The 26,576-nt window shown below is 39.6% G+C and overlaps 1 protein-coding gene and 1 pseudogene across 4 annotated transcripts; one reads left to right on the top strand and one right to left on the bottom strand.

Annotated features, from left to right (window-relative positions):
- Positions 1-1,201: 1,201 nt before the first annotated feature.
- znf384a (zinc finger protein 384 a) lies at positions 1,202-22,670 on the bottom strand. Of its 4 annotated transcripts, none has more exons than XM_088329424.1 (11): positions 22,525-22,670; positions 20,289-20,356; positions 18,368-18,659; positions 16,047-16,112; positions 13,181-13,335; positions 13,009-13,085; positions 10,846-11,070; positions 8,259-8,426; positions 7,206-7,284; positions 4,955-5,113; positions 1,202-3,913 (listed from the first exon to the last, which is right to left on the bottom strand). In XM_088329424.1, the coding sequence occupies exons 2-11, from the start codon at positions 20,349-20,351 to the stop codon at positions 3,563-3,565; spliced, it is 1,635 nt and encodes a 544-aa protein (XP_088185550.1). In that variant the 5' UTR covers positions 20,352-20,356; positions 22,525-22,670; the 3' UTR covers positions 1,202-3,562. The 4 variants fall into 4 exon arrangements, with proteins under 4 accessions (XP_088185550.1, XP_088185551.1, XP_088185553.1 ...); XM_088329425.1 differs by lacking the exon at positions 22,525-22,670 and adding an exon at positions 22,214-22,362; XM_088329427.1 differs by lacking the exon at positions 8,259-8,426.
- Positions 11,686-11,826, top strand: LOC148371380 (U2 spliceosomal RNA; annotated as a pseudogene).
- Positions 22,671-26,576: the final 3,906 nt, after the last annotated feature.

Here is a 26,576-nt window from a genome sequence, read left to right as displayed (position 1 = left end):
CCGAATTATTGCGACTGGGGGAGCATCACAAACATTTCTATTAAAGAGAAAAAACACAATCTTGTCTTCAGCCAACTTCCAATGCTGGTAGAAAAATATGCATGTATTAACAAAAAACAGAGCTTACAAACCTAAAAGATGAAGTACAAGTTTCATCAAGTGCTTATTTCATAAACCCCAAACAGTTTAGTGCATTCCACAAATGTCCCTTTAGGGTAGGGGTTAGGAACCTTTAGACCCAAAGAGCCATAAAAGCCCAATTTTTCGATTATTTTTTAGACATACCATATATTATAATACAAAATTCAGCAAAATAGCCGAACCTGCTCTCCAGACAAAAGCTAATTTCTCAGCGCATTTTATTTCACTTTGTGATATTAGATCAGGTGTCTCCAACCTTTTTTAAGCGTCAAGTAACTTTTTGTTTCTAATCAATGCAAACGGCACCCACTTTGACATGCATTTCTAAAATAGCAATTTAGCTAGATGGCTTGCTGAAAAGCAAAAAAAGGGAGTTCGGTATCTAGCTAAAAGGGTAAAAAAGCCATCTCAAAATTCAGATAGATTGCAGATAGATTGGGGCGGCAGTAGCGCAGGAGGTAGAGCGCTCGTCTTGGGTTCAAGGGATCCCAGTTCAAAACCCGGCCCGTTCGTGTTACATGTCGAAGTGTCCTTGGGTAAGACACTGAACCCCTAACACCCCCAATAAGCAGGTTAGCGCCTTATATGGCTGCAAGGCCGCTATTGGGAAATGTGGAGCACATTGTAAAGTGCTTTGGGAAGTCATTGACTTGAAAAGCGCTATATAAATGCAGATCATTTCATTTCATTTCAAAATAAAAATAGATAGGTATCTATAAAGGAGCCCAAAATTTAGCTAGAAAGGTAACAGTTTGAAAACTAAAAGGGAGCAAGCTACAAAGCTAACAAGCTAGCCAGATAGCTAAAATAAACTGCACATTTTTTGATCATTCAGTTAAAAACATGAATTGGAATTTAGTTTGCATTTCCTGTAAAATAAATTCATAAAAAGATGAATAAATATGTGTGTTTAATAAACGAATAAATTCTCATTTTACTCTCTTATTAATCAATTGCTTGAAAATAATTAAAAAGTTAAATAAAAACAATGCCAAAACCCGTGTCCCTATACACCACTTTAAACTTGTATTCTTCCCACAGTCAAGATCGTTGAGGCTCATTGTGACCTTCATTTTATTCCGTAAATTAATGGTTTCAAAACAAGGTGCAAGCAGAGTTCTTTTTTTGAAAATATGCCACAAAAAAATTGAACGAAAAATTGATGGTTATTTCCCTTATGCGCAGTGGGTGTGTGTGAGAGTGGAGCATGATGGGTTGCTTAACCTCGCCCAACCTAACGCTCACCCAATAAAATCGTTTTGTGTGCTTGGCTAGCGTTTGCAGGTAATTACAGTTTGTATTGTGGGTTTTCATCATATGGTGTCTTAACATTAAACATACTTTTTTTGATGAGCTCCCATATTAAGGATCCCTTAGCCTTGTACAGCCAAAACGGGGTTTGTTGGTGTGACACCTTGACTGTCAACTGGAAGTAAAACTCAGCCCTCTATGTATTGGACCGAATTATATTAGCCATTGAGTAGCTTGAGTCGCGCACCAAGTCCGACAGAGCATTGGGACTTTGCAATGGAATTTGCACAAGAAACATTTTATCACAGAGCCATAGGTTCCCGGCCCCTGCTTCAGCAGCTGTGGTTTCCCGATTCTTGTATTTGCTGTTTTTATGTGCTGCTATGATTCATACACAAGGAACATTGTTCGGGTACGACATGTCTTTTTCTGTGTATGCCTTTTTGACAGCAAATTTACTCCAAACTGCTCAGTATGATTAATGATTTGGGCTACACAAGTGTTATCAGACCTTTTGGAGATGAAGGCAGTTATAGTGTCCTCCAATGTCATATTGCCTCATTTCAGGCTTCAAACTGTGCCATATCGTGAGGAAATTGCGGTAATTTAAATTCCAGAAAAACCGTTTTTTTTGTGGTTGGTTCTAAAATTACTAAAGGTTGTCAACATTGTCTCGCCAGGCTCTTTTCGTTCTTGATGGGTTAATACGTTTATGTTGGTGACAGGCAAAACAAGTAAGATGCTTCCACCAGATGGCCGCAGGTAAACTAGCTGCCCGATTGGTCATGAAAATCAATGTTTCTTGCAAGAATATACGTTTTGGCATTATAGTGGTACCTTTACTTACAAATGTCTCTAAATACACAAGCTTCAAGTTACAAAGTACCTGAACTGTTGCCTCTAGTTACGACGATAATCTCATGTTGCAAAGTAAAAAAAAAAAGTACTGTATGCGTTACTATTGGCTGCTCCCAGAGTTTCCCGAACGTAAACAAACTGGCTATTGCTTAAAACCTGCCTGGCAAACCATGGATGTATCTCAGCATCGTCTTTGTGTCACCATCATAGCTCAGAGACGGGAATAAGTTTGTACAAGATGGCGGAAAGGAGCATGAAGCCATCCATCGGCCCAAATTAAAGACATTCAGGAAATTCCATGAAAGCTCTGAATTTGTGGAAAGGAATCACCCGGTGTTGTCAAGTTGTCCAGCGCTCATTATAATGACTTCTGCCTCGCCCATTTTCGACAGACTGTCAAAAGTATTTACGTGACGAAGCTGCTCCCAGAACAAATTAAATTGTTTGGTGGTATGCTATGGATTTTTTTTTCTCATGAAACAAAGTGCTCTCACAAAACAAATATTGTCAGGGAAATACTGCTCCATGAAAACAACATTTATCAATGGCGGTTAATGCTGCATTCCAGAAAATTGGGAAGTCTGAATTATCCCACTCAAATGGAATTGGATACAGTCTGAAAGTATTCCAAGCGAATATGGCAAAGATGGCTGATCGCAAAAAGTTGTTTTTGATTTTGCGTATTAAAAGACATTTGGACCTCCAGCAAACCTGTCTTCTCGCAAGCGCTCAAATTGTGGATGAATAATGGCGGCTGAGGTCAATGACTACACTTATCTAATGATGAGTAAATACAGATTCATACATTTCTATAATGGTGTGAGTTATGTTTTACCATTCACCGCATTTGTCCGTGGGAATTGACAATTAGATGAAAACGAGCTACATATTCTTTCTCTAACTTCCCGACTAGGACCTCCCACCTCTAGTGTCGTTCCAATGATATTTTCCAGGTCGGAGGTTATAAAACTCAGACTTGCCACTTTTCTGCTATGCAGCATAAGTGTGGAAATATTCTGCCCATTCCGGTGAGGTAACGTCTGTATTTGCAAACAAGCCTCTCCTTCGGGCTAACCACAACTCAGTACCCAAGGTGGCATTTTGGTAAAAGTCTCTTGCTTCCTGTTTGAGCATAAGCTAGGCAACAGCACCAAAAATTTGGACACTCTCCGCATTAAAGCTTCTCTTCTTTCCGTTGCGCCGCACGTCTTTAGACCGGATCGGCAGAAATACATGTAGAAAAAGCCGGTCAGTCCTCTCGGGATTTTCTAGACTCCGTATCCAAATCTTTCTACCCAGGAGTCTTGTTATCCTATGAATTCATGTGCTCCACCTGGATGGCGGAGGTGGACACGGTGAGGCAGAGGTCTTTGTGTTCTGCCACAGCTCCCGGCTTGTACTGAATCTCGCCGGCCGCTACCGTCTTATACTGGTGGAGGTCGAATGGGCACGGTAGACCCCCCTCACCGGGTGAATGGTAGGCAGCCGGAGGGCCGACATTGGGGTTCTGGCCAGTGCTATTGGGGTTGGCCTGGCCATGATGCGAGCCTCCACGGCCCCGACCCCTGCCGCGACCACGACCCCGGCCAGATCCGTGGCCTTGTGGCTGCTCGCCCGCCGTATCAGGATTGTGCTTCCTCATGTGTTTCATTAGGTACGTCTCCTGTGGAAGAGAATGTCAGGTCACTGCGGCAAAGATGATTTTCCAATACTTTATAAAAGTGGTTCTAAACCCTGTTGGAGCTACCAAACCCCACTACTTTCATATGCACATTCTCCAAACCCCTACTTTAGTGTAATAGAAAAGCATTAATATATTAGGGCTGCACAATTTTGGAAGAAAAACGTTTTTGCCGTTTTTCAGACCTGTATTGCAATTTCAGTGCGATTTTTGCTATTAAGAGAAAAGTGCATTTTCTGCAATAGTTTTCTTTTATATGAGAACTTAATCATAGTGACATGCAAATGACCTCGGCATGATGTCATTACACACTGAGAGTGAATAACTAACAAAATAACAATAGCAGTTGAATGAATGGTATTTTTTAGTCATGATACAAAAGTATAACAAAATTGGAGGGTTTCTCCTTTCAGAGTAATAAAAGCGGCTGGCTAACTGCGTGCTAGACTCCAGTAACCGCAAATTAAGCATGGTCTCCACAATGAATAAAATAAAAGAGCCATGAGTTGTAGCTGCAGGTCATCTATTTCGTGGGTAATGGGTCTGGTGTTGGTGACTAGGCAGGGGTGGCTTGTGAGAGTTGCTAGCCCAGCTGTAGCAGTAGGCCAGACCTGCAGCCTGGCAATTGCTCTCTCTCCCTACGTCGCCTCAGTCGATTTCCTGACGCTATAACGATCCACGGAGCAGCATTGAACTATAAATTCCATAAAGCATTTTAACAGATTTTAAGCACCGGTACAAATTCCGGTTTTTGCTCGATATAGTATGAGTTATTGTCGTAGTATAAGACAACTACTGCAAAACTTCACAGGAAGAAACGTTCCTTAGCATGCTCAATTCCAGCATACTGATTGGGCAGGCAATGTCATGTGATTATCTGCAGCCAGGGATGTCATTGCTTATTGACTCGTTTCTTTTTTTTTTCTCGCATATGCATGACGAGTCAGTGTGTCTTGACCTCCGTAGGAGAGGCTCCACCGAACCCCTAGGGTTTAATCAAACCTTTATGGTCATTATTCGCACCGAAGTATAGGAGCGGTTGCACAGGCCGCAGGAGAAGAGCTTGGCGTGTTTGACGGTGTGCGTGGACAGGTGCACCTCCAGGCTGGCGGCGTCCGTGTAACCGCGGTTGCAGTTGTGACATTTAAAGGGCTTGTCTTTGTTGTGCTGCCGACGGTGAGACTGCGACAAAGCACAGTGGATTGTTAAGTACAAGTGCAGCGACTAATCAGCTACTGATAATTTCAGACTACAAGCCGCCACCATTTTGATATGGTCCCGTAAAATAGTATTTGACCCCTTCTTGAATTGTGTTTTTTGCATATTTATCACTGACTCAGGTTTCAGATCATCAAACCAATTTTAATATCACACAGAGAAAACTCAAGGAAATACAAACTGCACTTTTCAAAATTTGATTCCATTTGTTAGAGAACAAAAAAAGGCTATGGCCCAATGAGAAAAAGTAATATTCTCCCCTTGTTAAATCACAAAGATACTGTGACTAAGCAGTTTTGGGAAAGCTGATATAAATTACAAAGACCACATCCGAAATTGATTGCTACCACTTGAGTTGAATAAATAAATAATAAATAGATTGAAAAAAGAAATCACCTAGATTGAATCTGTGAGACAAAGTGAAGTAGGCTACAAAATCTCAAGCACACAATTGACATACCACAATCCAAAGAAATTCCAGAATAAATTGGATAAAGAATGATTTAAATCCATCAATCCTGAAAAGGTTACAAAGCCATTTCCAAGGCTGTAGGGCTCCAGCGAACCACTGTCAGAGCCATTATCCACAAACAGAAATAAATGCTAGAAAACCCTCCAATATGACACATTTAAAACTATTTTGCAAAGAAGAACGGACCAAAATTCCACCATAGTGTTCTGAAAAACTCATTGCAAATGATCGTAAACATTCGATTTCTGCTATCGCTGCCAGATGAGGCCCAACTTCGCTTTTAGGTTTAGGGGACAATTATTTTTTTTGTGCCCTAATAAATGGAATCAACATTTCAAAAGTGCATTTCATATTGCATTGGATTATCTGTGTGTGATATTCAAATTAGTTTGATGATCCGAAACCTTTCTGATTGATAAATATGCAAAAAACAAAGGAAGGGGGCAAGTACGTTTTCACAGCACTGCACATATTAAACAGTTGAAATAAAATGAGGCTCATTTTTTTCTTGGAATAACAGAAAACGGAGAGTTGTTCTTTTTCACAACGCATCCGCTCTGAATACAAAACACGGCGGTGATGTATGAAAACATTTATAACGCCTTTCGAAATAAATAATTTCAGGTATTTTTGCCAACGCGATTAATATAATACATAACAGGAAAAAAAGCGGAGCTTTGATAGTATTCGATATTTACAACGTAACTCTTAATACTTTAAAAGGATTACCCACAAATCAAGTACTCAATTTATACATATGGGGTAGGCTTGTGAGAGTTGTTAGCCTAGCCGTAGCACTAGGCCCGACTTGCAGCCTGATATTGCTTTCTTTCCCAACGTCGCCTAAGTCGATTCCCAGGCACAGATAACAATCCACGAACCACCTGCTGGTGATCACCATTTTGAGCAGCAGTGGGAGTCATATGTCAAGGGTTCACTTCTGATTTTGGATCATCGGCGTCAATGTCAGGATGCTGAAGTTTCCTTTAATCCACAAGGAACGATAACAGGCGAATGCAATTTGGTCCATTAATCGCGGCAACACGCAAAAAAAAAAAAAACTTCTACATCTGTGTTGCAATCTGACACTTTTCGTAGTACGGTTGCGCTGGCGCTGTCATCTAAAAATATAGATCTCACAATTCACGTGATGCAGCCCTCATTCGCCTTTAATATCGGCGCAGTAGTATAAATGTGCTCGTCTCTATAATCGGAATCTTGATTGGCCACATGATCAGAAAACACGTGATATAATCAACTCAGAGCAGAACTGAAAAACGATGCAGGTGAAAATAGCGTCAGGTGTGCGGGGACACGGTGCCATTGGCGTTCTGCAGCCAAACGTGTTGACAACAAATTCCTCACACAGTTGGTGTCAGGCTTAAAATATGAGAAATAGACGTGAATGAGTTCAACTCTATGGCTCTTAACCCTGTGACTTAAAATCCGGTATAAAAATTAGTATTGTTTTTAAATTTGAGCATGCGGATTTTAATCTATGTGCATTCAGTAGTCTTGATCATCCATGAATAAATAAAATACCATTGGAATCTAAAAATCCTAGTTTGGTTAGAATCGGCTTACCTGTAGGTTGGAAAGTTGAGTGAAGGCTTTCTCGCAGCCAGGATTGTTGCACTTGTACGGCCGATCGCCTGTATGGATCCTTGAGGACGCACAAAAATACACCTTCATAAACTTCTCAGTGAACATATACTTCTATGACAGGGGTCATGAACCTAGGTCTCGCGAGCCAGATATTGCTCTTTCATACATAAGTACATATGGCTCTGAGATAAAATTATACTCATTATAATCCCGCTTTAGCATTTCATTTCTGCAGAGTCAAGGCTAGTGCGTGCATAGCCTGCATAGTGCTAATATGATGGATCGTTCGGTCCAGTTTATAAAGAGCATAGTCGCCATTACAGTTTACAGTCAAGGTGTCAAACCAACAAACCTCCTTTTGGCTGTACGTTAGTAAGGAGTCCTTCATATGGAAGCTAATTAAACAATTTAGGTTCACTGTTGAGACGCTATGTGATAAAAACCCACAATATGAACAGTAAACACCCTGAAACGCCAGCCAACCACACGGAGCATCTGATTGGGTGGAGCTATGCACACAGCGCACTTCTCACTGCCCGGCGGCGTCTGCACCAAAGGTAAATACGTCAGTTTTTTCGTTTGCAGTATTTTTGCAAAAGAACTCTGCTTGCAGTTCGTTTTGAAGCCATTATTTATGAAAAAAATTAAGGTCAAAATGAGCCAAACCGATCTCAAGTAATTGTGGGAGTGAGACAAGTTTAAAAAAATCTGTTGATATGGGACACAGGCTCTGACTTGATTCTTATTTCATAAATGTTATCAAATCACCCAACGTCACACAGTGAAATAATATGTGTTAAAATTTTTGATTTTGTCGGTTTTGATTAAATTTGTTTTAAAATACACAGTTTAGCTCGCTTGCTCTCGCTAAACAAAAATAAAAGAAATCAAAATATTTTGCTATTATAGCTATAAAGGTTCCCAAACCCTTGTTCTATAAGAAAAAATCCTTGTGTCCTGCTGCTTTCCTCTGCAGGCCATCACCCAAAACCCCCGTAGCCTGACCCAGTTCAGTCCAGCCCAGTCCAGTACCGTGTGTGCTGCTGCAGGTGGCTGAGCTGCCGGAAGGTTTTCTGGCAGTAGGTGCAGCTGTAGGGCTTGGCCCCGCTGTGGATGCGGATGTGCTGCGACAGGTAGCTGGAGTTGGCAAAGGACTTGGAGCAGTGGGGGCACTTGTGGGGCTTGGCCTCAGTGTGGTTGCTGAGTCGGGGGTGACAGAGGAGGGGGGGGACAGACCAAGAGACAGAGAAAGAGAGAGAAAGAGCGAGAGATCTTTAGGCGGGAGCATGACTAAACTTCACAGTGAACTCAAGAGCAAATCATGCGTTCGGTTCAAGTGATGCTTTGTGCTCGTTTGCGCTGTGTCCGACTTGGGAAAACACAGAAGTACAACAGAAGCAAGCACAGTCACGCTTCTCTCGCTTTCTCTCTCTCTGTCTCAGTCTCTCGGGCTCTGCTTGGAATATATCTACTCCATTAATGGGGGACCGCATCCAGACCCATTCCCAGTAGGTGAAAATCCACAATTTTGAGACGTCACGTGAAAATGAAACGAATTAATGTACATTTTTATTTTTTGTTATTCTGTGCTTCAAACAAGAGGCACTGTGTGCTTGCTTCAAGCTGTTTATCACTCCTTGTTTAGGTTCACAGTAACACTCTACAAAACAAACAAGACAAACATGCAAATTTTAAAACGACACACTCAAACATGCGGTTCGAGGGACCGAACAAACTCACCTTAGGGTCCAATCTTCTCTGTAGGCATACTACACAACGTGCAGTTCATTACTATAAACAACTGCTGGTACTGGTTAAGCGCTTAAAGCACTGAGAGGATGGGTTTGAGGGGAGTGGTGATCCGTATAAAAAGGCAAACCCGTTTATTTAAGGAATTCATAACTGCAAATTAATTCATGTCAGACACATCAAGTGACAGCAAGTTGAAATAAAAATCTTAATAGAACGCCCAGTGTATACCCTCAAAATAGCTTTGAAGTTAATTTAATACATCCAATGACTGGCTGGCAACCAGTTCAGGATGTCCCCTGCCCACTGCCCAGGGAAAGCGGAGATGGGCTCTGGCACCCCAGCGACGCTACTGAGGTGAAGCGGTGCAGATAATGGATGGATATCCAATGCAATTAACAGCTACTGATAGTTACTAATCTATATCCGGACAACCAGGGTAAGGCAGCCATACTGGATTGCTGCAAGTTCACCTCATTATTACAGTGATTGACTTTCGAAATTATGCTATCAAATGTCTACTTTGGCTGTCATGAAACATTGCAGGTTAAGAATGACATCAAATCTGTACTGATGTACAAACAAGACTCATACACACTAGGGAAAAGCCTGTGGTGTAGGGGTTACGCTGCATTCCAGAAAAGTGGGAGTTCTCCAACCTCAGACCAATAAAATAGCACTAAAATGACCCTCATGGTTGGAGGGTCATAGTCTCAAAGTCGGAGAAAAAATATGAACCCTAACTTCATCGAATTACTTTAATCTGACGTCACTCAACAAAATGGCGATGCCCGTGGATAAACAAACAATGAATGCTAAAAAATATTCATAATGTTGATAAATATCAATTTATCTGTGCGCTATTGACCTCAGCCACTGTTTTCCCTCAACAATTTGAGCGTTTGTGAGAAGGCTGGTTTGCTGAACGTCCAAATGCCTTAATGAGCAAAATAAAGAACAACTTTTTGCTGTTTACATTCTCTTGGTCAGATCTGGTACCATCTGAGTGGGAAAAACCTGACTTAACACCTTTCTGGAATGCAGCAGGAGGATTCAAATAAGGCTATCCATGGGACTTGTTTTAGAGAACGGCGCACTATTATCAGGATTGCATTTTAGTGTGCCCAGGCCCTCCCCGGGGATCGCATAGTGTTATTTTGGAGCCTATCTCTACCCTTCACTCAGCGGATAAGGGTGCACTCTCTCGGCCAGGCTTTCAGGAACAATTTCTTTGTAGCTAAATTCAGCGGGAAATGGCGGAATATTTCAGAATTGGGTAAGCTTCATGGCTAATGCTAATAATGACAAGCCAAGGCTAATACTCAACCAATTCAAACTCCCCATTCCAATGGGCCATCGGGTATTCATAACAGGATCTCAAGTAATGAAATTGTTTGTAATTCTAAAGATGTAGACAAACAATCGCGTTACTTGGGAACCTGTTTTGAATACCCGATGACCCATTGGACTGGTGAGTTTTAATTGTTTGTATTAGCGTTCGTATTGACTTGTTAGGATTAGCATTAGCCATGAAGCTTAGCTAAGGTTTTAGGGCGCGCGCCCACTATTCCTGAACGGCCAATTGAAAGTGACTCTCGCAGGTGACAGTCGGTAAAGTCACCAAAAAACAACACCTTACAAATTCCTCTTTTGCTTGAACATCCAACAATATTAGTCTAGACCTGTGACAACCTCAAACCATGCCTGGTGGACACCTCCAATATGGCCAACTGTTTACATTCCTCGACGAGTGTGACGTCATGCAAAAAATATGAATAGACATCCATATCTATCAAGCAGGCTGGCACCGAAGAACAATCAAAACACGGCCTCATGCACAGCGCATGCATGTTGTCAAGTGGTCCAGTACCGTGTGTGCTGCTGCAGGTGGCTGAGCTGCCGGAAGGCTTTCTGGCAGTAGGTGCAACTGTAGGGCTTGGCCCCGCTGTGTATGCGGATGTGCTGCGACAGGTAGCTGGAGTTGGCAAAGGACTTGGAGCAGTGGGGGCACTTGTGGGGCTTGGCCTCTGTGTGCGACTTGGCGTGGATTTGCATGTCCGACTTGCTGAAAAATGTTACTGCGCACATACGGCACCTAGGGATAAATGACATTGAGATGAAATCCTTGAAATATTGTCCAACATATTGTCCAGATATGTCTGCCCTCTCCCCTCCCTGATGATTATCTACTCCACTCAATGCCTTAGCAGAGACCAAAACATCATCAAGGACATTTTACATCCAGGTGACCAGTTCTTTGACCTGCTGCACTCTGGAAGGCGCTACAGGTACATCAGACCATGAACCAAGAGAATGAGGAACGGTTTCATCCTGAACTCCCATCGACAGCATTCATGAGCATAATGTTCTGTACAGTAATCCCTCGGTTATCGCGGTTAATGGGGAACAAAACCACCCGCGAAAAGTGAAAATCCGTAAAGTAGCGACGCCCCTTCAAAAATGCTTAAAAAAATAATAATTATTATTATTATTTGGTTTTATTTTTATTTTTTTTTTAGACCCGCGAAGCTCTGAACCCGCGAACGTGGAACCGCGAAGTAGCGAGGTCCCACTGTACAACCGTCACTGTGAATATGCCCAAATTGAGTATATCATCAACAAATTGCTTTTTAACGTTTTCTTTTTTACATTTGTATCTTTTTATTGTATTTCCGTGATGATAGGTCCTTAGCTTGGCCTTTGATGCTAGGTCCTTAGCTTGGCCTTTTGGCCGAGTGGCCCTTTGCCATGATCTTTGATTTTTGCAATCCGGAGATGGAATAAGAGCTTGTTCTGTCCACTCCACGCATCGGCCCGGTATTGCAGTACCTCCGGGAGCGGTGCATTCGCAATGATCGCAGCAAAGCTTTAGGGCTAGGACTTTAGCTTGGCCTTTTGGCTGAGAGTAAGTGTCCCGGCTCCTAGGCTTTGTAGCGTATTATGAACTGACCGATAACGGATAATGGATAATGAATAACGAAGATAGATCAATAACCCTTAAAAACCCCAAACCCCCCGACCATAGGACACACAGTAAAGTCCTAGATTTTCTTCAAGTTATGCAGTGCGCCCAGTGTGTGGTGTACGGTGGACATAATAGACGACACCATGAGAATGCTACATGGTAAAGTCTGGAACTTAAACCGCTGAAAATTGGTTTGAAACGGCTATTCAAAATGAGGCTGCAATGGGCGTGGGAGGAATGGAGAGCACCAGAGGGGAAGGCAGTGCCGGGCAGATTACGCCACTATTTGCAAATTGATTGTATATGCTTGGGCTAACGTGTCTGCTGGGACTGTTGTTCGAGCTTTGGCAAAAGCCGGCATCATTTCCGAAAGGCCGCACAGTCAGTGAAGAAAGGAAACCTGGCATGTTGATGGAGATTAAGTGCAGGAACAGAGGATGAGGACTTTGATGGATTGGATTGATAATGATTACCGATAAAAATGAGAGTACCAAACTCAGTTTTGCGCCGACTCATTTAAAAATTTGTTTTAGTCGTGTGTTTTACCATGCCGGCGGCTCTTCATTATTAAAATTTTTTTTTAGTACTTTATAATCAGTACTTAAATAATCCACTACCAAGCTCAGTCTTGATTTCATTGTATTTTTACATATGCACAAATGTAGAATTGTCTTTGTTGATGTAGTGAGGGACGTGGTGTAGGTTCAGAAAGTAAGAGAGTGTCGTGCGAGAATTAAAAGTTCAGTGTAGTGTTTTCAAGAAACAGGTGCCGACTTTCTCATTTTACAAAGAGGCTGTACGTGTATTTGTGTATTTTTCCTTGATCCAAAGTGATCCAAAACATCCCCAAAAAACACGCTACAGTAGCGGGACACCTGCGCCCAACAATTATGTCTGCCATTTGAATGTGTTACAGAAATAGAACAATCAATTGAGACTGCGCCTTCTATAGGGTAAATAGGGTCTTTTTTTTTACTTGCACTGAAAGGAGAAACCCTCCATTTTTCTTAATACTTCTATAATGACAATCAACATAATTTATTCATCCAAATTGTCCTAAAGCCCAACCTGTAAGATTTGGGGCCATCTTTGCTGGAGTGGTCGTCCTCGTCATTGGACAGGTCGTAGGGATCAGAAGAATGATGCTGGAGAGAAACAAGAAGCAGGAAGGCTGGATCAAATACTGCAACCACAGCAAAAATTATGAAGAGGACCGATGAAGGAACATGAGGCAACAAACCTGCCCGGTGGCAGCGAGGTGCGCCAAAATTAAAGCATCACTTCCTGGTGGGAGGGAACTAGTTGCTCTGCTCAGAATCTGTTTACTTTTGCGTCCTCGCTTGCCCGGGGTGGACATGACGACGCCAGGGGAGCCCGACATGTCGTTCTTTTTGTCTGTTAACACAAACCCCCTTTTAAGGTGACCCCTTGCAGTTCTGAGCTTATGCTTTAAAACCGATCAGGTCAAAAATAACCAGTGGACTGATCCATAACTTGGTTGGTATGGTCTAGGGCAGGGGTGGCGAACACGTGGCTCTAGAGCCGCATGCGGCTCTTTGCCTTATCATATCTTCTATATACTGTGGCTCTTTGCCTTGTTTCATGTTTAGTTTTTTTGTTAGTGTATTGAGGGTGGACACTTTCCTGGAAATCTACACAAGAACAATACTTGTTGTATTGTAAGGAGAGGAGTGTGTTATTGGAAATAATATGTTTTTAATTGTGTGTGTTCGTGTCTGTCTGTCTGTCATGGCAGGTCAGTGCTCGGTGTGGCTCTTTGACTCTCACAGTTAAAAATGTCAGCTCTTTGTGTCAAACTTGTACGCCACCCCTGGTCTAGGGTCTTGTGTTGCTTTGCCCAAAAAACACCTACAAATTCTCAGATTCCCTATCTATTTAAAATTTTGTACAAACCCCCAAATTGGGTCATTTCATGAAATAAAAACTTTCAAAAAGTGTCATTGTGTTTAAAATAAGAACAGAAATATAAAAAAAACTTTGTAAAGCACTTCTTAAACACTAAAAGTACAGCATAAAAACATTAAGTGTACAATAAAACAATTGAATTCCCTCCTTTTTCCCCACCAAATAACCCGCAACACCAGCTACAAGGACACACACACATTGGTTAAAACAAAAACCAAATCATTTTGTTTAAATGAATAATAAAATAAATACAATTATGGTATAGCACAGACTAACCATGTGTGGAAAGGAACCTGAGGGAGTGTCACCCACACTGAATGCAGCAGAATTTTCCGCCATCTAACCACACCCTACCAGTGCAGGGGCATGAGAAAGCACTGAAAATAATTTTAAAAAGACAACTATAGAACTAAAACATACAAGTGTGAAATATAAAGTACAATAAATTACAGTAAAAGGTTGAAGTAAAACGACTCAATCTTAATTATTATAACTTAGGCCAGTCTCTAAGCACTGTGTTGTGAATATATTTGCCTATTTATCCTGATAATCTTTTATCTTATTGCTCTTTTTAAAGTCTTCATTACATGTTTACCCTGGAGTGCCATGTCTACTCTTTGTTGCATACAATGTTTCATCGCGCTGTTATCAATGACAATAAAGACAATTCAATAAAAAACATAAGTTAATGGTCATATTAAAAATGTGGCCAAAAATATCAAAATATAAAATCAAGTACTCTTTTTTTTTTTTATATGTGGGTTATATTTTTTTCCAACCTTACAGAAAAATCATGTGGTTTGTTAGTATCCTAATAAAATTGTGTTAATCGGTAGAAAACAACCTAAAGCTCCTGGGTCACATACTTAAAAATAACCCCAAAAAACGTGCTAAACATTCTATTTGAAATGTGATCATTTTGTACAAACGAGCCCAAGATGCTGCACACCATTCCAAGCAAACAATCATATTTGAACCTAATTTGGGTTATATTGGACCCAAAGTGAGTTCTCACAAATTTACTACTGTATTTTCCAGACTATAAGGCACAATTTAAAAAAACTATATAGGACAGAAATTTGAAGGTGTGTCTTATAAATGTGTAAGCCTTATATACCGCTACATATGATGGATAAGATTTAAAATGCTTAAAGTATTTATAGGTGTGTTATTTCTCAAGGGCTTACGATATACTACCGAATTTGTGCAATAATTGATCTATTTAAAAACATCGCTCAACAAAATGACAAACCATTGTATGCAAAAAGATTCAAATGCGGGTCGTGGCAGTGAGAGCTACCTTACCCCTAGACCACCAGTGGTATAGATGACATATGAAAAGGCTTTTAAGTGTATCTCATTATCACAGTATTTTTACACACAGTGCCAGAAACTAATCCCACAGAATGGAGAAAATAGAAAGTCTTTTAACAAAATACTATACAATCTATTTTACGTACACATAGATACTAATTCGCAACATTATTGATGCATAGGTGAAGAGGAGGAGGGACTGTTAACATATCAGAATACAGAACAGAACAACATACACTATGCATATCAGTGTTTCTGGCACCGTGATTAAGAATAGTGTAATAATGATCCAAAATTGAATGCCAAGCATGGGGAGAACATGCAAACTCTATACAGGAAGGCTGGTAGTTGGAGCTAAACCCCGGGACCTCAGATCTGTGCCGCGGAGGTGCTAACCACTCATCCGGCGTGCCGCCTATATATATATATATATATATATATATATATATATATATATATATACATACATACACCCACATATATAAAATCAAAATCGCAACCAGTCCAGGGTGTCCCCTTCCCACTGCCTGAAGACATCTGGGATGGGTTCCAGCATCCCCGCAACCCTACTGAGGATAAGTGGTGCAGATAATGGATGGAAGATCAAAATCAATTAATAATTTGTCATACCCTCGTAAAACAAGAACAGGCCTATTAGCAGCAGTAGAACAGTACATAAAACAAATATTATGTACATTTGGTGAAGTAGTGTTCAGTGGTCAGTCGCGAAGTCCCTAACAAAAGTACTTCAAGATTAAAGACAGTTTTAAATCAGAAAACTGACGTTTGTTCATACACATTTTTCAAGGCCAATTTCAAACACTTTTAAACCACTTTTAAGGCCAATTTTCCAATTTCTGCAGTACCATTAAAAGAGGAAATCCGGTGTGAATCAATCCAAAGCCCAGCTGTTAGAGGTGACCAAGTGTTACCTGCAGAAAAAAGAACCAGAAGACTTGACAAGTCCTAAGCCAAATATCAAACCATCAGATGAAAGGGGCATAGAAAATTAAGCTGAGTTTCTGTGCCCCATTTTATTAATTTCTGTTGCTGTCCGTTTGATTCCTGTTGTATCAAACTTTCCTGTTGTCTTCACCACGTCTGAAATGCTGTCCTAATGCACCTGTGATTACGCTCCACATGACAAATTGCCGCACTTTGTTATTTTTTATTTTTATTCATTTAATGAGTGTTCAGTCAAGTCACAATGCCGAGTAACATGGGAAAAACTTCAAGCATTTTCTAGCATTTCACCTAGTATTAGAGCATTTTCCTGACCTTGAAAACACCTCATTAAAAATCAAGCAATTTCCCGGATTTCAAGCACCCTTAGTAACCCTTTGTTGATCGGACTTTATGCATTTTATTTTAATTACCTTTGTTGGTCACAGTCAAGCTCTCTTTTGTAGCCGAATATGCGCTATGAAATGTACAATGCATGTCATCAAAATCGTATTGGCTTGAATGTTACTTGAATTTCACCAACGTAAGTCAGGCTTTAATTTGTTCAACTGTCCAACATGCTCTTTAGATGTTCTTACGTCACCAAGCTACTGCTATGATACGCAAGGTCTGCTTTGCAAACTTTGCAAGTCATCTTTTTATTGGCTGTATCTGGGCTAAAATGCTCCTTGGTATGGGATAGAGCTACACCGATTATTGGGCAGACTGATTATTGGCACCGATATTTAGGAATTTGACGGATATCGGAATCAGTTTTTTTTTCATTCGACAAGCCAATTTTTAGGTCTCATGCAGCAGAGACTCGCTCTCTCTTGCTCCTTATCCTCCCCTCTCCTCCTCTATCCTGCAACTCATCCCGCGCCTTTTTATTAGCTAAGCGACCATGGGCGGAGCCTCTAAAGCAGGAACATTAGAGCTGTAGCTCCAATAACTCGCCCTGATAAGCCTAAGTCTGTGATAGAACAGCATGTTTGTGATTAAGAGATAACGTAAAAAGTGAAGTTAACTTGTTTTAGAGAGCTACGTTCAGGTGGAGACTTGTAATATTAGCTTTTATCGTAACATTAGTTCATCAAACAAGTGTGTCTGATTGTGATTGGGAGAGAGCATAAAAACATGTTAACGCTAAAGTGGAAGTGATGAGCTCTTGTCATAACATTAGTTCGTCAAACTGGCTCTAAAACAAGAGGACCCACACTTTGCAATTTGCGAGCTTCGTCAAAATTCCATGACTCTTTTTGTTTTAAGTCAATTTAAGTTATGCAGGCTGTATTGTATTTCATTTATTTGGGCTGTTGTAAAAAGAGTCAGGGAGTTATTTAAGTTTGTATGTACCTTTATACAAGTTGATCCCGAGCCTAAGTTTATTTCAAGCACTCTTAGTGAATGTTTACTCCTGTTAGTTGTGTTGGAATTCTAATTGATTTACTGTAAAAGGCTTCAGAGAGCTAATAAGGTTTTGAATTTATAACAAATATTCTTTGTTCTTTTTTGCATTTTTAAGCATTTCTTACACCAATATTTAGGCTTTTACAGTAAATCATCACCATCCATCCATTATCTGCACCGCTTATCCTCTGTAGGGTCGCGGGGGTTATGGAGCCCATCTCAGCTGTCTTCGGGCAGTGGGCAGGGGATACCCTGAACTAGTCGCCAGCCAGTTGCAGGGCACACAGGGACAGACAATTCACTCGCTCATTCACACCTAGGGACAATTTGGACCGGCCAATTAACCTGACATGCATGTTTTTGGAATGTGGGAGGAAACCGGAGTGCCCGGAGGAAACCCACGCAAGCACGGGGAGAACATGCAAACTCCACAAAGGAGGTCTGATTTCATGACCTCAGAAATGTGCCGCCCAAGCGCTAACCACTGAGTCACTGTGCTGCCCCACTTATCAACCTCCTCTTAATATTAATAATCGTTATCGGCCCTGAAAAACCCATATTGGTCGAACCTGAGTACTCTGACTAGATGTTGACAGCACAATTTTTGTATGTTTACGTTACATCTCCAGACGCTATTGCGCATCTGCGACTCTCAGCAGAGATTATATTCATGTAGTGATGCCTCACTTTGTTGGAAAAACGTGTCTGGCGACAATAGCTGATAATGAAATTCATTGTTGAATATTTCTATAACCAATGTTTGTCGACAATGTCGAATAATCGTTGCAGCCCTAGTGTCAACATGCATTGAGGTAATGTTTTAAGGTACAGTTACCTGCCGTCATGATTCCTGTGGAGGTGACAGGCACGACAGTGACGTTCTGCGACGTGTGTTGATGCGTGTGGCCGCCCATGGACGCGCTACCTCCGACCGCAGATCCGCCACTCTCTTGTTTGGTGACTAGCCGGAGGCCTGGACCCGCTTCCGCCGAGCCAGGGATGGCAAGGACGGCCGCGGGGTAGTGCGGACCACCTGAGGAAGCGCTCGAGTGCGAGAAAGCTGGCGTGCCGGGTTTTTCTGCGCCGAGCTGCTCCTTGCTTTTGCTCAGGAACATGGCGCTCTCGATCTAGTAGAGGTAGGGGGAGAGCGGGAAAGGTGGGTTTGGGATAAGGGAAAACAAGTGAGGGGTAGGACATCAAGGGGGTGGTGAGGAAGCAGGCGAGGTAAAAACATGAACGTTATGTATGGGTAGAGTGAAAAGGAAATGGAGAAGACAGAACATTTTTTTTACATGGTGTGAGATGCAAAGAGAAAAAAAACTGAGAAATAAAAGTGAGGGGAGCTCCGAGAAATGACAGGAGAGGGACAGAAATAGGGTTGCAAACTTCCGGGAATTTTCAATGTTGGAAACATTCCACGGAGATTGAGTACTTCATTGCAACTGACTGTTATGTACATCAAAGTTGCCTTTAATGTAACCGTTTAGCAGTAATTTAAATGTTACGACAACTTGTTCGGAATGAATCAAATGTAGATAGAGAATCAATTTTGAAAGAAAATCTTGTTAGCATGTACAATACCGTTCAAAATTTGGGGTCACCTGGACAATTATATGTTTTCCATGAAAAGGTCACACTTATCTAACAAGGTGTCAAATGTCTGTGTTATTTTGCCCATTTATAATATTATTCTTTTGCTGGCCAGACCTTGGTATGGCTTTTTCTGCCACTCTGACTTGAAGACCAGCATCTCAGAGTCATCTGTTCTCTGTAGATGTTGACACTGGTGTTTTGCAGGTATTATATAACAAAGCTGCAAGGTGTCTATTTCTCAAAGTAGAGAGTCTAATGTACTTGTCCTCTTACTTTCTTGTGCAGCGGGGCCTCCCACTTCTCTTTCTACTTTGTTTGTGCTGTTCACATAACCGTTGTAGGAGATCTTCGGTTTCTTGGAAATGTCTCTAACGGAATATCCTTCATTTCTTACAACAAGAATTGACTGTTAAGTTTCACATGAAAGTTTTATTTTTCTAGCCATTCTAAAAGTTAGATCCACCCACAACTGTGATGCCCCAGATACTCGACAGCTTGCAGCGGTCTTAGAGCTTCTCTAACCGACTAAACTGTTTTCCGCTGAACTAACATCATTGCAAATGGGTGTTCCAATGATCCATTAGTGTTTCTATTGCAGTTAGCAAACACTATCTACTATTTAGAACACTGGAGGGCTGGAAATGGGCCTCAATACACCTCTGTAGATATTGCTTAAAAAGCAAATCTTTACAGGTAAAATAGTCATTTACCACTTGTATTTCTGACTAGTTTGATGTTATTGTCATTAAAAAAACTGATTTTCCTTAGAAAATAAGGATATTTCAAAGTGAACCCACAAATTTGAAAGGTAGTGTATGTTCGCTGGTACAAAATTAGCACTATTGAAAAGAATATTATGTGTCTCCAATATATCCCTCCTAACAAGTCTCTATAGAAAGTTTCACATTTGGAATACTTCCAAATATCCACGGCTGCTCTTTCCATTGCTGCAAACCTTTCCACCCCTTTGCAACCCTAGACAAGAGTGATCATGTGATTGGCGCCACTGACAAAAGAAGTCACATGATTGACGCGAGGGTGGCGTGCGTGGCAGAGCGGAAAGTTGGATCGGACATCAAACTGTAAGAAACCGCGGGACACGGAAGACATGCCACGACACCATTTGCATTCAAGACAAGGCCAACAATGAGGTTTGTCTCTACCTGTCCTTGTACACTGGGGACGGGAGACCAAAAGTAGGACGAGTTGAAATGGGAATCGTCCATTATTTCTGGAATTGAAAAGCATCACACTTAGAAGATAACCTCTCCTCCCCCTCTCCTTATGATCTAGGAGCCCCCGCAAGAGACACAAATTAAGTATTGTCTGTCTGCGAATAGTTGTTAGCATTTATTAAAATTTAAAATATGAAAACTTCACCTGGCTTGGCATATGTAAAAATATATGCTATTGCACGAAAATGAAAATATATGCCTTGTGACTTATCTGGTTTTTTTGTTGCTGCTAAATGTTATTGTACTTCTTTTCGTTGCACTCTTGTTACGATGCACTATTCCAACGTGGTTTTAGTGGTTAAAAACCAGTACCACAAATATTATTTGGAATACTGATGAAAAAAAATACTATACAAATATTACAAAAATAAAACTCCAGTAATACTATATTTTCAAAAATACTACAAGAAATATTACAACAGACATATTAAAAAAAGTACAAAATTACTACTAAGGAAAACCTACAAAAATAAAACTAGAGTAATACTACAAAAATCAGACTACAAAAATACCACAAAAAAACAGAAAACAGTGCAAGAATATAACAAAAGTACTTTGGATGAGAAACCTCAGGAAACAAACTCTCGAATTATTAGGACACCTTAGTGAAAAATGTCCATTAATACTCTAAAGTATCTATCTATCTATCTATCTATCTACTTTTTCTTAGGAACCCAGTCGAATAAGGACACAACGTCTGTTTAGAACTTTAAAATACAACAGGATAAATGGTCTAAATAGAGCCCGCAAGCTGGATCCGACTCGCTAGAATATTTAATCCGGCTCGCCATAATATTCAGAGTATGTCAAAAACAGAAGTGAGTCTCAATGTCGTTTTTTTTGACAAAAGTTTGAATTTTTTCAAATAAAGGCAAGGCGAACACTCTCTCTGGCCACTTGAGGGCAGTTGAGTTTGTAAAGCGTGATCAATCATCACCATAAAATCATCAATCATCAATCATCATTAAAGGCCATACATGAAAATCTTTGCCCCGTTGTTTGTAAATAGATGTGTTGTGTTTAGAAAAGTAATCCTGCCCACCTGAGTACAGAAATTAAAAATTATTATTAATTTTAAATTATTACTTCGAATGAAAACCCTTGGAGAACAAACCTGTGTCATATTAGGATGGTGAAGAATGAAAATGAATAGCCTGTTTTTTTTTTTAAATCAGAAAGTTGGTTGAATTAGCACACAACATCTCTGTTTGAATCCCTAAAATATACAACGGTAGTTAGCATGCCTGGCTAGGCCATGCAAGTCACACATATGGCCCACAGACTGAATTTCTACCATTAGATTATTTGATCAGGCCCACCGTTAATTTCTGAGCATGTTAAAAATAGAAGCGAGTCTCAGGTTCGTTTTCGAACAAAAGTTAGGATTTTTTTTTTATAAGCGCAAGCCAAATACTCTCTCTGGCCACTAGAGGACATTGTTGAATTTGTATAGTGTGGCGAGTTGGTTCAGGTGTATAAGTGCATTCACTCACTGTTTAAATAAACAGGTGAACACATTCAATGCCAAACATGAAAATGACACCTCCCCACAATGTTTGTAAATAAATGTGTTGTGTTTACAAAAGTAAGCCGGCCAAATTGAGAACAGAAATCCATTAAGTTATGTAAATTATTCGAACAACTTTAAATAATTACTGTAATGAAAATCCTCGGAGAACGAACCTGTGTAATATTAGAACATAATAGTGAGAATGTAAAGATAAGTAGCCTGTTTTGTTTAAGAATTCGGATACATTGTCTGTGTTAACTTTATAATGCACCACAATAGTTAGCATGACTTGCTATGCTATAAAACACACAGGAACTAAGCTAAGCTAAGGGGGCTAACTTGCCTCCATTAATTTTCTCCTTTTGTTCGCTAAGCTATGCGGAGGCCGCGACATCGGTGTGCTTTGCAGGCTAAACATATACCGGCTGTCTCGCTTGACTACTGGTAGCTCATCACGTCAAGTGAACTTAAAAAAAGAAAAAAAGTGTCGTTCAAAAAAAAAAAAAAAAAAAAAAAAGAAAAGACAGTGAGAGAAAAAAAACGTCGTCGCTACGCCAGGGAAAGCTTCATGCAGACTTCCGGCCGTTTGGACGACGACGTCTCTCGCGGACGGTCGGTTAATAAAGCCACAAAAGGACTCGAATAATTCTTTACCGGGAGAATGGAATGGTTGTCAGCCGCCTCGAAGCTTTCACAGACCGGGACACTTGAAAAGTTTATCCAAATTCGCTTCTCTAACCTCTCAGATATTCTTTTTTTTTTCTCCCTCTTGCTTTTTTTCACACGACCTGCCCGCCAGTGTAAAGTTGGAGAGAGAGGACATGTGTAATTCTCTATAGTTTTTTCAAAATAAAAACTATTGTAAATCATCTTAAATAATTAAACAGATGCCATTGGGTAGATATGTGCATTACGAGAGAGATATTATCTTAAGGATTAAAAAATATTTGTGTCGTTGCTCAATGAAAACTGAAAAGGGCATTTTGGAGTTTATTTTTGGGAGCGGAATAATAAACCGAGTTATTGTAATAAAAGGTAGCTTGACATAGTTCCACGATTATGGTCTCGGTGTGGCTTTTTTATTTAGGCACAAAACAAGAAAAACATATCATTAATTTGACAATAGGAAAAATTTTACTATTTGCACAAAAAACAAATTTACAATGCAATAATTTAATGCAGAAACACAGGGGCGATTTTAGGTTCAGAGCTTTGGAGGTGCTGGACACCCAGAGCAGTGGTAGGCAAACTACGGTCCACATACCTGTCAGCCTCCACAGCTCCATGCCCGTACAAACTGTCGTATTTTCCCGTACAGAATACAAACTAATCGTAAACCATATTTTTTTTTCTGAATGATGCATGATCGGAAATCCCCAGGCGGCAGACGCATGCGCACAGTAGCATCAAACCGCTCGCTTCGTTTGCAACGGAAAAAAAAAACGATACGGAGAAAGAGAATTCCGCGGCGAACTCATTTGACTTGATTGATTTGCCGTTTCGTGATAGTCGGTGTTTAGCGGATGGTACCCATAATTGACAAATTTGCGTTTTTCCGTACAGATTTTCTTGTACGTCGTACACGTCTTAAAATGCATAATAAATGTACTTTGTACGGCAAAAACGTACAGGTTGACAGGTATGGCCCCACCAAACAAAAATGGTCAAAATATAATGATATAATGATCATTCAGTCAATCTAGTACTAGTTTTTTTTATGTGCTAACTTTCTCCCCATTGTCCCTTTGTGTGTCTGCAAATAAAAATAATACAGAAATACTACAAAATTAGTCCCTAAAATCAGGGTCTAACAAAATATTTTGTCTTCATTCTGATTAAAACAAAATACTATAGAATTACTGCAAAATACTATTTTAGTAATATGTGGAGTACTGCATTCAACATTTGGTCAGAATTCTGTTTTGCAATGTCAGAAAATGACCAAACAAGGTCAAAATACGTGAAGTGAATACTGTGTTTTAAGTCAGTCACATGACTGATACTGGTGGAATGTGAGGTTAGGGGGGGTTGCTATGACAACACCCTGGATCCTGTGGTCCTCATCCCAAGAGGGTCTCAAGCCTACCATGATTCTTCATCGCTCTACTGCTGAGGACCTAAATAGATCAATAAATTGTTTGTTAGAATCATGTATTTACCACCCATATTCTTCACAGATACTATGATACAAAAATACTATTACAGAAATATTACAACAGAAATACTTCAAAAATACAATTGCAGTAATTTAAAAAAAAAACGAAAGAAATACTACAAATATACTAGATTGGAAATATTTTCAAATTACTGCGACCAAAATACTACATAAAACTACTTCAGTAATACAATTGTACAAAAAAACTTCTACATAAATATTACAACAGAAAATACTTCCACAGAAGAATGGTGAATGAAATACTACCATAGTACAACTACAGTAATACTACTTAAACACTACAGATATACTAGAAAATTATATTATGAAAAAATATAGATACTACTGTAAAATAATACAAAATACAACTACAGTTATACTTTAAAAATACTATAAAAATACCACAAATTTACAACTAGAAAATACTCCAAAAAATACTGAATATATATTGGATTCTATTATGGAAATACTACAAAACTATGACCTCGGAAATACTAACAAAATACTTCAAAGATAAAACTACAGTAATAGTAGAGATATACTACAAAATCTCTACTATGGAAATACTATAAAAATATAACTACAGTAAATCTACAAAAATACCGGAAAAACTACAAAAACGTGACTGCAGAAATTCCACAAAAATATTGAAAATAAATACAACTATAGTAATACTTCAAAAACTAATATCAAAGAAGGTGCTAGGAATCTAGAATGGACTGAACCATTTCAAGGTAGTGGAGTATTTCTGACGCTGTGTTTTTCATATTTGTTTTGTTTTATTTGTTTTAAAAACATTTATCCATAGTTCTCCATGATATTTAAGCCTATCCTGTCCTTTGCTAGGGGAAAGAGAATTTTACAATTGCTATGTTTTGGGGGGGGTGCTTTGGTTGAATTTGGGGGTGCATGAGCACACTCAAAAACAGGCTGGTTACACTCATGCATTAAACTATCGGCACAAAATAAATGATGTACAATACAATAATATAATACATAAACATGTACTCAAAGAGAGTAGGCTAAAGCCATATCTTTTAAAGGGACAGTGTGTACTATTTAGCGCAGGAGTGTCAAATTCATTTTAGCTCAGGGGACACCAAAAATAACTTTTTGGTAATGCCCATAGCGGCAAGATGGCTGACAATCATGTCAGCTCCCTCTTGGTGAGCCTCATGTTATGTCAAACAAATACAAATTACTTGACGGGCAAGTATTTAAAAAAATGGACAACTATATGATAATTGATGTATTTTTGACTATTATGCAAATCAATATTGTTTTTTGTAATGTTATTTTTACAACTAGGAGGCACTAAGTAATGAATGGCTGAGGATATTTTTTTTCAATATTTTTTCTTCACTAAGATTTAATTTCTTTAGGTGTTTATCGAATGTGCATTTGCAGGAAAAAAAATTGAATTCATTCTCACTAAATTTCTTTTAACCTGGGGAAACGTATGCAGACTAGAGAATGACTTAATAGCATACAAACGCTAATTTTATTGATTGATTTAATCATATTTTTCGTTCTTTTTTTTTTTCATGTTTATCTGAATTTGGTAACTTCGTCCTTAGATTTCATATTAAAGAAAGGCGCTAAAGCGTCTTTGAATTGCAACTTTTTTAGAATTTTGTATTACTCAAACCAGGTGTCTCCAACATGGTGGCCCCTAAGGACAGCTGAGGTGCTTACAGACCTACTCCGAAAATATCTTACCAGTGCTGGGTCATTGTGATTTACTACTAAAGTTATATATATTTGTAGTGGCGAACTGAGTTAACCCTACTTTATCTTCTGAATCTAACTAGAAGTGAACACTACTGCTGCCAAAATGGAATTCTTAAATTGGGCATTCAGTGCAATTAATAGAATATATTCTACCCGAAGCGCTGAAAATAAAGAAAAAGCTTACTCGAAAGGAACATGCCCAAGCCCGATTCACACACATGTATGTATCCATTAGTAAATTCAATACATTTTATCAAACTTTTTAATCATCTTCAGAGCATCCTAACTAACGCTGAGCAGAAACACTCCATATCCATTCTGTCTCTGGGCTTGAAGGTCTCCTTCTGCTTAGTTGTATGCAGTCTGTGCAGCCCTTTGAGACTTCTTGTGATTAAAGGCTGTACAAATAAATATGACTTGACTTTATTTAATTTTGTGTGTGATTATGTTGAATTATATGTGATAAAAATATTTTTAATTCTACATCTATTTTCCGATTTTTTAGTTTCTCAATGATTTCTCTTGTATAATGTAATGTGATTCATTTTACATAAATCTCTTGTTATAGAATCTGATTACATCGTTTTAATAATGTCAAAAATGTTTGGACTGTCAAGGGGACAGGACTGACATAAGCTGAGTCTGTTTCCCGTCAGCCCCTTTCTCCCTTCTGTTTTTTCAATTATCAAAGTAGATGATTTTGAATTTGAATTATTTATCCGATGATCAGTGGAAAACATAAAACTGTCAGGGAATAATCAACCTGGTCATAACATGGAAAATTGTTATCTTAGAAATGCATATAAAACTTGAAGACCCT

The sequence above is a fragment of the Urocampus carinirostris genome, chromosome 2 (genome assembly GCF_059441175.1).
Source record: "Urocampus carinirostris isolate Australia breed hairy pipefish chromosome 2, RoL_Ucar_1.0, whole genome shotgun sequence".
NCBI lineage: Eukaryota > Metazoa > Chordata > Actinopteri > Syngnathiformes > Syngnathidae > Urocampus > Urocampus carinirostris.
This window is presented reverse-complemented; position numbering and strand designations above follow the sequence as displayed.

Bases quoted from the DNA above. Each gene is read 5' to 3' on its own strand.
- znf384a (XM_088329424.1), bottom strand. From the start codon at position 20,351: ATGGACGATTCCCATTTCAACTCGTCCTACTTTTGGTCTCCCGTCCCC. The intron at 13,086-13,180 runs GTTTGTTGCCTC...GTTTCTCTCCAG, and splicing joins ACCTCGCTGCCACCGGGCAG to CATCATTCTTCTGATCCCTA. The intron at 3,914-4,954 runs GTGCGAATAATG...TCTCTTCCACAG, and splicing joins GCAACCGCTCCTATACTTCG to GAGACGTACCTAATGAAACA.